This window comes from Typopeltis vanoorti, chromosome 4, assembly GCF_054136105.1.
Source record: "Typopeltis vanoorti isolate ZY-2024b chromosome 4, IOZ_Tvanoo_1.0, whole genome shotgun sequence".
NCBI classification, from domain to species: Eukaryota; Metazoa; Arthropoda; class Arachnida; order Uropygi; family Thelyphonidae; genus Typopeltis; species Typopeltis vanoorti.
This window is the reverse complement of record NC_143552.1, coordinates 63,806,752-63,824,277: the sequence shown is the minus strand read 5'-3', so window position 1 is coordinate 63,824,277 and position 17,526 is coordinate 63,806,752. Positions and strand designations below refer to the sequence as shown.

General features: G+C 34.8%; 1 protein-coding gene across 1 annotated transcript in view; it reads left to right on the top strand.

Moving 5' to 3' along the window:
* Positions 1-17,526, top strand: part of LOC150107368 (acid sphingomyelinase-like phosphodiesterase 3b) — a 164,040-nt gene that overhangs the window by 86,614 nt on the left and 59,900 nt on the right. The window contains exon 5 of the mRNA XM_090391847.1: positions 2,661-2,853. Within this exon, the coding sequence (XP_090247973.1) occupies positions 2,661-2,853 (193 nt within the window). The remainder of the gene's footprint in view (positions 1-2,660; positions 2,854-17,526) is intronic.

The window sequence follows — 17,526 nt, the reverse complement described above, 5'->3', positions numbered from 1 at the left end:
ACAGATTCGATTTTTATGAGCAGTGCATTGGTATGCAGGAATCAGGCAAATAATTTGACAACCACAACAATTTATTCATACTAAATGAATGTACATTAAAGTTTGTAAAGTTTAACACTACACACACAAATATTTCAGGCTCTATACTTCTACAGCAAAATATGTTTGGAATTATGTATATTCCTCTTAGTTTAACAATTCTCTCTTACACAACGTTTCTAAGATAATAAATTAGCTATTTATTCACTTAGTCATACATAGAGCAAACTTACACATGCTAAGCAATAAGCAGGCTTAGCTAATAAATAATATTAAGCATATTAAATTTTCGCCTTACATTAATTCTATCCTGTCTCTACAACTAAACAAGTTAATTCAATGATTAGCAAAATGCCTTCAGTCTCCTCAAACAATATTAACACAAAAAACCTTAGAGTAATCTCTGGCACAATTTCCACCTCTAGTAAAATACAATATATTAGACCTTACTTTGTATATAGTCGTCTGATCCACACTAATAGATTCTTGAAATCACTATGCTCTGTTACATTTCGATCTTAGTTACACATATGGGCACCTTTTCCGAGATCGATGAGGTCACTTCTTAATTCTGAGAACGTCAGGAAACTTGGTGGCTGAAAATCCGGAACTCACTTTCTTCAAAACTCAAATGAGTTATCTTGCACTTCGGGCGCCTGTTCGAGGATGTCATTCCGATTCAAGGTCGGTGACCTTGAATCGGTATGACATCCTCGAACATAGATACGACTTTTGTTTCTATGTGGCCATCTCCCAGAAGATGATTGACCTCTATGACTTACAAAAAACCCTCGATGACAACGAACCACTGCAAGAACCACCTTCCGACGATGAATACCAAAACTCCTGTTGTGACTCTTTCCTTTGCCTTCAAAATCTCCCCTTATATTTCTCCATCGACCTTAGGTCCTGCTACCATTTTATTCCCTTGGCATCCTTTTTGGTTGCCGCATTCAGGCAGTAACTCCGTACATACTTGACTTTCACGATTGTGATTGCCTTAGGTCATATCTTAATCCGTCTGAGACATATCTTTGTTTTAACAATCCTTTGTTACAATTTAATTTTTACTTAACTTCCTTTGTTATTATACAATAATTTGGCGGTTATATGATTTAACAGTTCACTCTAAAATATTTCCATATTACATAAACATTAAAGAAAATACTAATTAAGCACAAGTTTTTGTATGGATTTTTTGTTCTCCAATAAATTCTATATAGGTATATAAGGATTTTTGTACAAAAATCCTTCTATACAAGAATTTACAAAATAGAGGCTAATGAGTTCACATTAATTGTCTTAGTATCCCATGAAGCATCGCACACATCCTTTCGACCTTTATTGAAGTTTCATCAGTGGAAGTCAGACCCAAAAGAGATCCCAAGGTTGAAGGAATGTAGAAGTCATATTCCCATATACAAGTAGTGAAAATACTCTGGATTAGAGCTAGTTGTTGAAAGTTTTTATTTCACTTAGTTATAAATTAAATTAAAGATGCCAGAAATTATATTCTTCTTTAATCCTTAATCCAAGTGCATGGAAACAAAGTTTGAATAACCAAGTGAAAAAAACTTTCAAAAATGCTCCATTCCAAGAGCATTTTAATAAGGTATTACACATTTTCACTACTTGCATATGGGGATTATGATGTCTGTATTACTTCAACCTTGGTATCTCTTCTGGGCTCCCACTGGTGAGACCTCAGTAAAGGTCAAAAGGATGTGTGCTTTGCATCATGGGATAAAGGTAATCAATGTGAAGTCATTAGCCTCTGTATGCAAGTAGCCTAGTCACGAAAATACTTCACGTGCAAACTTTGTTTGCTTACATTTGGATAAAGGATTAAACAAGAATATTCAGGTAACTCATTATATGCAGGGTTAGGTTCTCAAGAATTGCCATGTATATTGAAAATGCATAAAATGGGAGACTTATGGGATAATAAAGATTACATTGCAAAATGAATGAGATTCCAATCTTTCCAGATGAATTTATTAAAAGATGCACTTATATATTAAGGCATAAGAGTAGTAAATAAGGCAATATTAAATTAGGCAGTATACAAGCCAATGTTTAAACCAATTTTAACTTACGGATCTAAGGGCTAAGTTAGAAATAGAATTGATCAAGAATTAGAGACCATAGATGTAAGAGTTATGACAAATTGTCGAAGTGAATAGATGTCACCAATGTAGTGTAATATTAAAAATGAAGATATTAGGGAGAGACTTGACATTGTTACTGTTGAAGGATGTGTGAGCAGAGTTAATATAAGTGGTATGGTTGCTTAAACAGATTGGGGAAGGTTTGCAAAAGAGATGTTTGATGCAAAGATGGTAGGAAAAGACCAGAGGAAGACTAAGATCTAGGTGAATTGAGACAGAAGTGCCCTAAAATATTTAAATATAAAATCTGACAAAAATTGAAGTTCTGACAAATATCAGATTAATTTTGAGGATAATAATATTGTAAATTCAATCATGTCTTTCATAATATCCTATATATTACAACTTGATATTTTGAAGCTAACTTTATGTATCAGTTTTAATCAAGAAATTTAATATTTCTTCTACTCTAAGAACTTCGATTTCAAGTTATCAGTGATTTCTTTCTCTCAGGTATATCTGATAGGACACATTTCTCCAGGATACAGTAATCATGGACGATTAAAAACAGAGAATCTGCCCTTGTTCTATTTACATTTTAATAAAAAATATTTAGATATTGTTAGAAGACATCATGACATCATTGCTGGTCAGCTCTTTGGACATCTGCATTTTGATACTTTTGAATTGTTCAGAAATCAAAATGGTATGTATATTTTTTATGAAATCATATAATTCAAGTATTGGATGCAATAGTTTTATCAGGAGCTTGCTTATTACACTTCTGAAGTATTTTAAATTATGAAAGTAGAAATTAAATTATATTCACAAATGGAAAGGACAAACTTTAAATGGTAGACCTTTAAATTTGTTAACGTTTTTAGCATTTCAGCACATTGTTTTTAAATACCAGTATTTAATGAAAGTTGATTTCATAATTCTAACTAGCTCCTCTTCTCTAACTTCACTCATCAAGATAGGAGATAAGCTGAACTGTTTGTAATCAGACTGATCTAAACAAATTCGCCAGTCTACCAGAATACCAGATAATTTACGTCATCCTTTCAATGCTCGACCTTTTCTTAGCTCTCTCTCTCTCTCTCTCTCTCTCTCTACAAATACATTTTACATATTAGCTCTCCTCTTAGCAACTCTGACTATAACCTTGTTCATGTTTCCTTTTCTTATAGATCGATATTCTCCCAGTAAGTCTCTGCATTGGTATTCTTTGGCACTACAACGATGCCAATTGGCATAACCTCTGGGATTTCTGTGTCTGTGTTCCATGGTCTGATCACTGTTTCTGATCCAAAATACTTCATCTCCAAAATAACTAAAATAATTCTTGATCAAATGAAAGTGTTTATTCCATCCCCCATTTCTATCCAAGCCTTGGTTAACTAGCAAGTGTGCAAAAGCAGTTCAGCATGATGAATTACCCTTCCTTGATTCCACCTCTCTTGTATCCTGATGGGTTCATGGTAATATCACCTAAAAATAAGAGACATTTGACAATCTGAAATAGAAGTTGTCATAATCAGATTTTCACCATTAAATCAAATAGTTGAGAAATTATGGTAACAAAGATCTGTATTTAAGTTTCGTAGATGCGGAAAAGGCATATGACAAGGTGCCAAGAGAACAGCTGTACAAAACACTATAGTTATATGGTGTAATTGGGACATATATCAAGCAGTGCATGGTCTATATTTGAGTCAGCAGTTAGAATTGAAGGAGGTACAGAAAAATGGCTTGATGTTAAATCAGGTGTGAGACAAGGTTGTACATTATTTCCACTGTCATTCATCATCATCACATTATGAAAAGGAAAGTGGCATTACACCTGATATCAAAATTAGATATTTTAATCTCAACTCTTTGCTTTATGCTGATGATGTTATACTCTTAAATGAATCCCATATAAGTCTCCATTATTCCCTAACTAAATTGAATGACTGCTGTAATATAATTGTAATAAATTGCTGTAATAAATCAGCAATAAAAAGGCAAAAAAGAATGAAAATAGAAGCATTGTAAACATCAGCTCATTCTTGAATGGTGAACCAATAGAATGGTAAAACATTTTAGCTATTTAGGCATAATTTTTAGGAAAGATGTTAAATGTGGAAATAGACAACAGAACTAGCAATGCTGATATGGTAGAAAGTTGATTGGATAAATTTATATGGAGCAAGAAAAATTAAAACAGTAAACTAGTTACATACAAGACAGTGTTGAATCCACTTTTAACTTTATGAACCTGAGATCAAAGATATGAGAATTCTGAGAAAGATTAGGGGAGTGAACAGATGTTATCAGTAGCAGAATCATATTAAAAAGAGGATATTAGAAAGGAACTTTGTACTGTTAGCATTTAAAAGTATGTGAGAAGATGTAATCTCAGGTGGTATAATCACATAAATAGAATGAGAGAGGCAGGGTTAACAAAAATATTTATTTCTTTATTTTTTGCCAGGAAAAAGATACAGTAAGAAGTGTCTTAAAAGAAGACTGAAATATAAGATCTTATGATATTGGAGTCTTGGCAGATAACAGATTCATTTGGAGAAAATTATTAGTAGAAAGTAATGTATGCTTTCCATATAGTACCATTGTAATATCGCATTCCCCCCCCCCCCCCCAAAAAAGTACATATCAGGAGTTTGATGATGAGATAAGACAAAACTCTTGCTTTCAACCATTTCCTCAACTCTTGTATTGTTAACCAATGTATTCACCAGACGGATTTATCAGAAAAGCTCAGTAATCTTGATACCAATAAGTCGCTGTCCAGATAGTACCCTTCATATTGTGCTAAAAACTTGTGCTCAAGAATTAAAATTTGCCTTATCACCTATACGTTTAAACTCTCATATCCATCTTGTATCAACTCAACTGCATGGAAGCAGGCCTTTCCAGTCTGTCTCTAAAAGGGAAATAAGTCAGCCATCGACTTATTTTCCTATTGCTCTCACCTCAGTACTTTCAAAAATAATGGAGAATGTCATTTTTGGCTAATTTCTTTGCTACCTGGAAGCCCACCAATTAATTAGTGATCTCTGGATTTGACCCTTCTTATTCCAGAGCAGATGTGGAAGCTATCTTCTCCCCCACCCCACCTTGGGCACAGACATATATATATATGTAGGCTGTTCAATAAGTAATAAGACTATATTTATACAGAAAACAGATTACCTTTAATCATCATCATTTACATGGTCTTTTTCGAAGTAACTACCGCGAGACGCGATGCATTTGTCCCAACGTTGCGTCCACTTCTTAAACACATGTGAGAGTCTGTTTTTTGAGAGTTTTTTCAAAACCGTTTCTGCAGCTTTTACACATGCTTTGTTGCTTTCGAAATGGCAGCCTCTTTGTGGTGAGGAAACAGCAAGAAATCACACAGTGCAAGATCAGGACTGTAAGGAGGGTGTGGTAGGATATCTGTGTTGTTCTTCTGCAAAATGTCCACTACACAACCAGCAATATGTGGCCTTGCATTATCGTGGTGCAATAAGAAGCCATTCTTCAGCAATGGACTCTTCCTTTTGATGTGCTTGATGATAATCGCTGCTGTGTTGATCATTGTCTCTGTGATGGATGTTGAAGGTCTTCCTTCACGTTCAAGATCTTCCACATTTTGCCTTCCTTCCTTAAAAGTTTTATGCCAGCGAAAAACACTTGCCCTCGACATTGCTTCATCGTGGAAAGCTTCACATATCATGTTAAAAGTGTCCGATGCCGATTTTTGCAAATGCACACAAAATTTAATCACATAATGCTGTTCCAAGGGCGCTTCCATTTCAACGACTGGTCTCGCCTCGTAGGCGCGCCAAAACAAGCTTGTGTTTAGTCACGTGACACTCTTGCACATCGGCCCGTATACGCCATCTATCAACCTCTTTTGTTAATACAGACAGCAACATATCTTTATTCCACAGAAATTAATATTGTGATAAGTGGTTTCGACACAGTAAAATTAGTCTTATTACTTATTGAACAGCCCACGTGTGTGTATATATAGTTGGCATTGAGATGAGGCCTTTTTTACAAGGTATCATTTTATGCTCTCCTCCTCTCTCCTCTGATTCAGTTGCCAGTTTCCTCCAGTCATGTTGCATGCCATCAGTTCTAGGGTACTGGGGACTATTCTTTATATATATATATATATATCAATTACTTTGTCTCATTAACCTCAAATTCTGTCCATAGAGAAGTGCTATAGTACTCAAATGATTTAAGCTTCAAGATCTTTCATAACCAACATCTTAAACATCAATCTCCTCACCATTCTCAAGTAGGGAAAAGTTAATGCAGTGAATTTTAATGCTGTGAAAACATACTCTTGTCATCTCTGAGAAGGAAGATATTATTTCACTTCTATTAATTGATAATTTTCCAGTGTCCAGTCAAGATCATTTTTCTCTTCTTGGTTCGACTTTCACATGTACATTATCCTGGCATTTATAGCCTCCAAAAAATTTGACATACTTTCTCATTCAAAATGTTCTTTCTTGCACAGCTACACTAATAATCTGAGATCCATGGATTCTTAGAATATTTTTCTCACATTTGGGGTGGTGCATCCAAAACCTCTCTGAGAATACATGATTATAATCCAAAAGAGGATTCTGCTTAATAGATGATCCCTCTCTTACAGACTTTCTCATATACATTGTTTTTTGGCATTATCTTTTTATAGGTATTTTCATGGACACTTCTTCACTGAACCATCTTCTCTTCCTTCATTCTATCTACTTCTGTTCTTTGGAAAACAGCCCCCCCACCATTTTCTGCAATGAATAACAACTTCTCATGCTCTTCAGAAAACATCTTTTCAGATTCCTTCTTTTATTTTGACTGATCGCTTTCCCAACATAGCACTGTCACATTATAGTTTGTCTCATGCAGGATTGATTAAAAAAAAAAAAAAAAAGCCTCTCCCTTCCAAATTCAGAGTAGACCGAATATCTTCAAAACTGTTGGCACTGTAGCTTTTTCTCAAAAGGCTGCACCTGTGCAGCTCAGTAGAATTGGTGTTTGCAGTCCTCAGTACTAAACCGCCTGAAGATAGACTTAGAGTTCAAGTCTAGTCGCTGACTAAAGGAACTTTTACTAAGCCTTTTTCGACTGGTTCCCGGGTTTGTCAATCTCTTACATGGGCAAGCAAGTTTTCTCTCCCAGAAACTGGTTTTTTGTCCCGTAAACTTAAGAAAATCGACCATAGAACCCACACACTATTTCAGACATTAAAAATATTGTTTTTAGGGACCATGAGATGGCGGCACTTGTTGAGGCTTATCTTCACTGTGGGCTGCTTAATTAGTGATAGCCTTGGTCCAGCTATTTCTGGTTGGCTACCAGTGGCTTCAAGCATTACTACTTTTCTAATAGTTAGATTTGAGGTGTCTAAAGAAATTCTTTTGAACAGTTTTTTTTTTGTTAAAATTAATAAGGAATGGCAAAGTAACATTTCGAAGAAGATATTACTAAATTATTAGAAATATTATTTTTATGAAAAAGGCACCTGCATGCTGAATAGTTGTGCTTCCCCACCCAGTGAAACTCTACTTTGCATTCACTAAAGATATAGGGGGGGGGGGTAATGTAGTGTATTTACACTACCATACAGTTGTATTTGTTGTATTCTTCCCTCTTTAACACTAGGCAAAGTAACCCTCAGTTCTAAATATTGGGTCACAGGTTTTGTATTTAGTTCTGATTGTGCAGTTGAATAGTTTTTATAAAGAAATTGAAGCATAGATATAAATTATACAAAACAAACATTGGATTAAGGTAATCAAATAATATCAGATATATATTCAAATTTGAATATAAGAAATATACAATAAGAAATGCGCTGCATATGCAAGATTTTATAATTACTCTCTCTCCCATGCAAATTCATTCTTATGAATATGGCTAGTTCAAAATAAACTGATTTTAAGCTTTTTATAATCATTCTTGATTAGTCTTTTCCATTTTTCTCTGTTGAAGGTCTCCTGATATCATCCAGTATTTTCCAACCATCTCCACCAAGTCATCTAGGTTTTATCTTCCTTCATATGATTGTCTTTGTCATAACTAGGATGATTCATGGTTCTCTTTTCAGGTCTTATTTTATTTCACTGTACCTGTGTAGCCCTGTGGAAATAGATCTTGTCTCCATAGCACTTGACTGCTAAAAGAATGACAATCATATGTTGATTGCAATTGCTGACTAGAGGAATTTTTTTCTAGTTAGCAGTTAACCATAGTTTGCACTATTTCAGACAGTATGCCTGTGAAATCATTGATAGTCTTGGTATCAGCTGTTAGTAACATTTAAGTATGGAAATGGGCTGTCCACCAGTGTTTCAGAAATTTAGTTGGAGCTAAAAAGCTAAGGCTAAAAGGCATTGGAGAGGTTATTTTAATTTAATTTTTATTTTACTGCATAAAGGAATTTCTTTAGTTTGGCAAAACCACTCACCCACCCACTCAGGCGAACTGAATTTTGGCTACTGGAACAACTTCATCATAATTAAAAAAAGGTGCTATCATTTAAGAAGCATCATTGGAAAAGTAGTGGAGGTGGAAGAGAAATTAGAGAAATACTATGTTGATGTAATGGAAATGTCATGTTGTTTGTGCAGATTAAGAAAGTTGAAATAATTCATATCCTTCTAAATAATAATTATGCAATGTTATAATCTGACAAAAGTGATAAGAGAGGGAAGGAATAGTATTGTATTCATTGCTATAGATTTTGCAACCTCATGTGGCAGTACTTACAAGGATCTGTATGTAAGTTTTGTATTTTGTAGATCTGGAAATGTCATATTATAAGATATCAATAGAAAAGCTGTTCAAAAAACATTAGCTATAGTATAAACTGGACATTATTAGGAGGAATATATAGCATATACTTAAATTGTAAATGAATGATTAGGATTGAGAGACTGTACAGGAAGATAATTTGGTGTCAAATCAAGCATAAGACACTGGTGCAACTATCTCCACTGTTATTCCTAATCTATATGGATCAAATTATTAAGAAAAGTGGCATTAAACTTGATATCAAAATTTGAGATATTAAACTCAGCCTGTTATTTTCTGCAAATGATCCTATATTTCAAAATAAATTCATCACTAGTCTTCGGGGCTAAATTGAATAATAATTATCATCGCTGCTCGTGTCCATCGTCTGTTGGCATCTGATGCTTGTTTCACATGCTTTGCATTTCTCTCTGTCCATTGCAAGGTGACTCAATAGCACTCCCTCATACCAGGCATCAAAGTTTGATCTTTCTACTGTTATCTGTTCTGCAGATATGTTCATAAAGCTTTTAGATTTGTCTGAATTATTTTCTGCATTAGATTCTCTTTGCACTTTACTTTGCTATATAGGTCTTCATTTGTTACATTTTACGCCCATCCAATTCGTAGAATCTTACTGTAACAAGTTTTTTGAAAGCTAGTATTTGTCTCACAGTCTTTGACCATTACCTATGTCTCACAACCATAGCCAGTGCTTGTGAATATACGTTTCCAGCAGGTTTAGCTTTATGGGAAGGCTCACTGATTTACTTGTTCACATCTTGTCCATTGCCTGTAGGTTTACTTTTTCTTGTGTTTTCTGAGATCTTATCTCTTTTTTTATAGTCTAAATTGTGTGTCATGTTGTTTTCTTGGGATGTGAAGTTTCTAACCTCTTCCAGCTCCTGTCTGTTGGCCTTTATTTGCTTTTTCATCCTCTTCTTTCTCCCTCCAAATATCATGGTGTTTGTTTTTTCACTGTTCATTATAAACCAATATCTCTTTCATTCTTCATTTAACTTCAGCATTGTTTGATTTAGTTCTTCATTTACTTCAATAATGACTGTCATCTGCAAATGGTAAATTTATTTTTGCGCCTCAAATTGAAATTCCCCGTATATTACCCTTAATGACATCCATTACTCTTTCTAAAAGCTTGATGAAGATGCTTGGGAATATTTGGTATCCTTGTTTTGTGCCTCTTATTGTCCAAAAACATCTTCTATTTCTTCTCAATTTGTCACAGCAGCCTTTGCATTGTTACTGATGTTCTGCAATAGACATATCAAGTTCCTGTTTACTCCATATGATTTGAGCAATCGCTGCCACTTTCTAAAATCAACAAAACAGGCATGAGCATCTTTATTTTTACATATAGCTTACTCCTCAATTAATCTTAAAATTAATATTTCATGCACTGCACTTCTGTGCTCCAAATCGAATAATGCTGTAGCAAATTTGGTATGAAAATTAGGAAAAGACAAGCTTGGAAAACAGGCAGGAACTGAAGAACATCAGCTTCATAATTGATGAAGAGCCTATTACAAAAAACATCATCAAATTCCTAACATGTACCCTCAAGGGGTGTCCAGGATATGATAGTACTACATGAAAAATTTACATCATTACTAACTTCCTATCTACAATTTTCTTCCAAATCAGTCTGTTACTTGTCAAGACTCCAACATTATGAGATCTTATATTTCTATCGTCTAAGACACTTTGTACTGTATCAATCAACCTATATCTTGGTCTTCCTCTCGATCGTTTTCCTGCCAACCTGGCAGAGAACACTTGTTTTGCCAATCTTTCCTTGCCCATTCTGTTTAAGTGACCACCTGAGATTAGCTCTGCTAATGCATTCCTGGATGCTGACAATGTCAAGTTCTTTCCTAATATCCTCGTTTTTAATATGATATTGCCATTGATGCCATCTATTCACGCCTCTAATCTTTCTCAAGACTCATATCTGGGGTCTCTAGTGTTTGGTCAAGTGTTTTACATCTGACCCAGCTCTCAGATCCATAAGTTAAAGCTGGTTTGAACGCTGTCTTGTATACAGCTGATTTAGTGTTCCGACTAATTTCTCTCTTATTCCATGTGAATTTATTCAATAGACTTCCTACCGTACCAGCTTTGTGGATTCTGTTATCTATTTCCATATTTAATTTACCATCTTCACTAAAAATCGTGCCTAAATAGCTGAAATGTTTCACTTGTCCCACAGGTTCTCCGTTCACAGTTGACATTTTGAACAATTCTACCTATTGTCATTGTCTTTTTATTGCTGACCTTCATGCCATATCTATTACAACAGTTATTCAATTTAGTCAGGGAATCTTGCAGGCTTGTAGCAGATTTATTTAGAAGTATAACATCGTCCGCATAAAGCAAAGAGCTAACATTAACATCTCCAATTCTGATATCATGTTTAATACCACTTTCGTTCATAATGTGATCCATATAGATATTGAATAACAGAGGGGATAATGTACATCCTTGTCTCACACCAGATTTAACATTAAACCATCTTCCTGTACTTCCTTCAATTCTAACTGCTGACTTACAACTCAAATAAAAACTAAGTATTAATAGCTTGATATAATGCCCCATTGACACCATATAACTACCGTATTGAATAGCTTCTCTCTTGGCACCTTGTCATATGATTTTTCCAGATCGACAAAACTTAAATACAGATCTTTGTTATATTCCCATGCTTTCTCAACTATTTGTCATAAAATGAAGATCTGATCCTGACAGCCTCTATTTGGTCTGAATCCAGCTTGTTCTTCACCAAGCTTTTCTTCCACAATTCTTCTCAACCGTTTCTCAAGTATACTTGCATAGATCTTGCTAGGAACACTCAGTAGGGAAATACCTCTGTAATTCTCACATTCAGTTTTATTTCCCTTTTTATATATGGGTACTATGAGAGCTCTACTCCAATCATCGGGAATTTGTCCCTCTGTCCAGGCTTTCTGAACTATGCAGTGCAACCACTGTTAGGCTCTTATACCACCATACTTCAGCATTTCTGGTCGAATATCATCTACACCTTCTGCCTTTCCACATTTTAAGCCTTTGATGGCTTTTTCTACTTCAAGTATGGATATGTATTCCTGACTGTATGCCTGTTGAGTGTTTTTTACCGCTGTGCTATCGCTGCTTGTTTCATTTAGCAATTTTTTGAAGTAATTACTCCATATTTCAAGGATATCTTGAAGTATAGAGTAATTACTTCGAAATTACTCCTGTTTTCATGTCACCTTTATCATCTCTAACTCCTTTTACAGCACTCTTTCCTCCATTTCTAAGCTTCTTCAACAACCTCCAGAATATCTTACCACCTTCTTGATATTTATTTTCTATGTACTTGCCAAAGTCCTCCCATGACTTTTTTTTAGCTAGTTTTACACAGTGTTTAGCTTTCTTGCATTTGTCTCTGTATTCTGTAAGAGCAAAAGCTGACTTATTTGCCAGGAACTTTTGATATGCTTTCTTCTTTTCTTTCACTGCTTCTTTAACTTCCTGTGTCCACTATGGAGTTCTGATTTTTCTATCCTTGCAGACAACCTCACCACATGCCTCTCTGGCTGAATCAATCAGGGTTTTCTTCAAGGCTTGCCACTGAATCTCCAAGGTTTGGTTCCTGTTCTCAAACTCTTTCATTTTTTCTTCAATAATCTTTGTGTATTTTAGTCTACGGTTCACATCTGAGAGCTGCTCAACTTTTATTTGCTTTATAACTTTCTTATATGTTATTCTTTTTAGTATGAAATTCAATTTTATACTGCTCAAGACTAAATAGTGATCGCTTCCAATTTCAAATCGTCTGTACACTCTGTTGTCCTGCACCAGTGGAAAAACATCACCATCAACAGTAACATAGTCAATGAGGCTTTTCTTATTCTCTTCTCTCCATGTGAATTTGTGAACATTTTTGTGGGAACATGGTGTTAGTAATAACCAGTCCATGTCCTGAGCAGAAATCAAACAGGTATTTGCCTTTATTATTAGCTTTGCTCTTTTCTCCAAATTTTCCCAAAATATTTTTGTATGTCTCACAATCATTTCCTACTCTGCTATTTAGATCCCCAACAAGGACCAACTTTTCCTTTTTCATTGTGTCAGTTGTTTTTTCTAAAGCATCAAAAAATTCCTCCACTTTACCTTAGTAGAACCTTCTGTGGGACCATAGGCACAAATAAGTCTCATTGTCAAATTCCCCATTCTGATATTTGCCCACATCACTCAACTTGAGACTGCCTGCCATTCAAGAAGATTAGCCTCATATTTTGTGTTGAATACTATGGTTACTCCTTTTTTCCTTGATTGTCATTTCCTGAATATAACATTTTGTATTTATTGCTCAGAAAGATCTCACCAGTTTTGGTCTTTTTTGTTTCAGTCACCCCTATTATGTCGATCTGGTACTTATCTAATTCTTCAGCTAGCTCCATTTCTTTGCCATTCAGGCTTCTTATGTTTATAGTACCGATCTTTAACTCTGGTGATGTTGAGTTGGGGTGTGTTTTCAGATTTGTTCCAGTAGCTGACTTTTTGCTGTTCACCCTGGTTCCCTGGTGAAAACAATGGGGATCTTGTTTAATCAGGCGATGCCCCAGCCGGCATGAAATTTTGTCATGTTGTACCATCATTTTCTATATTGGTTTAAGCCAATAGGAATACAATTTGGTCAGCTAAATCCCAAATTGTCAGCCCATCCTCATTCGTTCAGTATGCAGGTAAATACCCATCAGGGTGCACCACGAGAAGGTGAGGATTGGACATTAGGTCAGAAGCCCTGTTCTGTTCTCCACATTCCTTTAAAGGCTATGTGGAGGTCTCCTCTCAGTTATACAGCTTTGACCCTTAAGCATCCCATTACAAAAAACAATTTCAGCTATTTTAGGCATAATTTTCAGTGAAATGGTAAAGTAAATATGAATATTAGTAATAGAATAAACCAAGCTAGTATGGTAGGTAGCCAGTTGAATCAGTTTCTGTAGAAAATGTTCAAAATTAGCCACAACACTAAATTTGTTATATATAGCCATATATAATAACATCAAATGAGTTTTAATTTTTTAATGAGAATTGAATTGTAAATGAATTAGAAATAATATTGGATTTGATTCAGTTGATGAATGACCGGACCACAAATATGAGAGTACCGAGGAAAAGTATGAAAGTGAACAAATGGCATCATTATCAGAATCATTAAAAATAAAGATAGTAAGAAGGAAATTGGTATCATTAGCTTTCAAGAATGTGTGATTGATGCTAATCCAAGATGGTATGATCATTGAAATAGCATGGTAAAAGTTAGTGAAATGGGTATGCTAGACGGCAGGAATTAAGACTTAGAGGGAAGAGCAAGATTCAGGCTTACTGATGTAGTTGGTAAGCTTCACGAATGCAGTGTTAACATGCTCCAACACTATGCATGCTCCAACTGTACCATCTGAAAATATTGGAGACCTGACAAATAGCAGATTAATTTGGAAGAAAATTGTTGGTAGAAAGCTAGTAATGATGGCAACTTATTTACGTAGTGCTATCAGGGTTTCAAATCCATTTGCCACAGGCAAGTTATCAGAGACAAGTGATGAGTGAATTTGTAGCCTCATTCTAAATAAATGTATTATTTTTTATTGTATAGTTTACACTTTTTTTTTTTTAAACATCATCTCATTTACCTTTTTCCCTCCAGAGAGTTGGAAATAAAACTTGTGGATCTAAAATCCGTAATTCGAATACTACAGCATTCCCTTTTAAAGAATTGCAAAACTCTACCAATTGACCAACCTTTGCCAGCAAAAGTTGGTCGTTTGGTAGGGCTTCTGCTACTAATAACTCACCAAAAAGCTAAGCAAGTTTGAGTGCTGTTAGTATTTGGAAAGGGATCAATCATTCGATGCTATTGGTACACGCTCCCTCGATGAGTCTTTGGACTCCCTGGAGGTGTCACATAATAATAATAGTAGTTGGCAGACTAATAGGGGAGGTGTAAAGTTGTGTATAGTGGAGTAACGTGCACTCTCATTATGAGTTCTTGGACTCCTTACAGGTGTCACATAGCATAAAAATCAATTTTGCTTTCTTCTGTCCTTTTATTTCCATTAAAATTCAGAACTCTTTCTTTCTATACAAAAGCCTTCATAAATATCTGTTATCTAGTTGCAAAAATCTCCTCATTTTTTTCTGACAGCATTGTTTTACAATTTCACTTCATGCATGCTCCACTATACCATGCATGCTCCAACTGTACCAACAGCTTACTAATAAATTATATTATAATTTATTAGTATGCTGGCTCATTCCTCCTTCAGAAGAGGATAAGGCCTTGTTTCTTTTCTGGAGGTAAATTTTGAGCGGCAGTGCATCTCCCTATTGCATCCCAAATGTGTTCTATGGAGGTTGAGATCTGGGGAGTATTCTACTGAGTATCCTTCACCAGTCATAGTCCCTTTTTCCAGCAGTTGTAGCCCATTGTATTCCACATCATAATGCCTCCCCACACCATGACCCCAGCACTGCCATATTTATTCCTTTCAAGAACATTCTTGCAATGGTAAGAAGTAACACTTTCACGGCACATGAAGTGTATCTAGAATCGGAGGAAAGACTGAAATGATTCACCTGTGAAGAGTATATTAGCCCATTGGTATCTTGTCCAATTATTATGGATACAGTACCACTGAAAATGTGCTCTGCAATGAGCTGTGGATAAAGCTATACAGACTACATGCCTTCAAGAATGTTAGACATACTTCTCACACACGTCTTGCCACAGTTTGTTGAGCTATCTACATACTTGCTTGAATAGAGCAGACTTGCCTTGCAAGCTGACCTGCTGTGATTACATTTGGTGTTATAACCAAAACTCTGTCTTCATACTCCATGGTAGAGCAAGGGTGACTGCTTGGCAAACATCTGGAACACATTCCATTAGTTTGAAATGTTGTCCAGAGCCTAGATACAGCTGTATGTGAGATTCCAAACTCCCTGGCAATATTATAATTCTGTGGCCTTCTTCAAACCCTCCAATAATTTTTCCCCATGTGAATTCATCTACATGTTCTTGAGACATTACAAGACATCCAAGTTTGTAACTTTATTCCTTCACAAAAAGAGCTTCCTTCAAACACAATTCACTTAGTTTAGCCTTTTGCCTTTTATTCTGCTGAGTTCTACCATGTGATTTCAAAATTTGAATATGTACCCGCTTTCTACTCGAAATCGTCAGTTATATAAATTGCCACAAGCTGATTTGTGGCTGTAATCTTCAGAAATAGTGTTCTTCCTTAGGTTTTAGTCACTAGTGTAGTTATGCTGCTTTACTTGAAAATAATATATCTCACACACAACCAGTTTTTTTTGCGATGAAAAAACCAGTTTCTCATCGCAAAAAAAAAGTACACTTTTCATATCATGAACATATTTAAATTATAGTTATCATTTCTAATAAATAAATTTTTAACTGAATTAATGTATTCATGCAGTTTAATATTAACTTTACATATAATACAGTATGCAGACACATGATTAAAGAACATTACTTTTATCATACTATAATTTCATTAACAAAGCAAACTGGTATTATAAACAAAAATTAAAATTGGCACAGTCTAATTAAATGCTGTAGTACACAATCATAGCATAATGTTGCCCTAAGCTTATTTTCACAGCTCGCAACATGAATTTAGCTTAGTGCAATTAAATGCTTGAAAATTTTACACAGTGAAAATGCTTTTTAATACTGTTAGTAAAAATACAATTATCTTACAAAGACAAGTCAAAGATTGTATAATGTGACTGAGTGCATTGTGAACAGTCAGTCTGGTTTGGGTGAGTAAAATTTTTTGTGGCTAATAGATTGAAATCACATTTCTGGAGCCCTGAGTACTATAGTATCCTGTATATCCCATGAGGGTGCATATGAGGAATTGATGATATATTCTTTCCCCTTTCCCCAATTTAATAGCTTCTAACTATACATATTCTTGTTCTTTCTCTATTTGATTATCTATTTCTGTTTATCTGGTTTTATTAAGTATTTGTCATTATTTTAGTTTATTATATAATTCGGTTTTATTTCATACTGTATTTAGCTCATTCATTCCTTCTAGCTTTTTTTTTTGTTGTTCTCTCTTACCGCATTTTCAGCATGCCTTAAAAATAAAGTTAGATACATATCATATAAATGCCAGTAACGAAGTAATGCATAAACTTTAAGTGTCCTATTCTTGTACATCAGGTTAGTTAGATAAATATTATCATCCTGTATGAAGAAAATGTCATTTTTCGAACCAGTCCTTTTTGGATTGAAAATACTGAAGATTACATTACATATGTTTCGTTGTCTTTTATACTATGGAAAGCTGAAAGGTTCATTGATATATCTTAGTTACCAGTGAATAGTGCAAGCATATGGAGTAGACATGCAGTAGAAATGACTTTAACAATATTTGAAATTAATACACTCACACACACACACACGAGGTCTGGAAAGTTTTGATAAACACTTATAACAAAAATGTTATTAAAGCAACTGGTACAAAAAAGAACATATCTT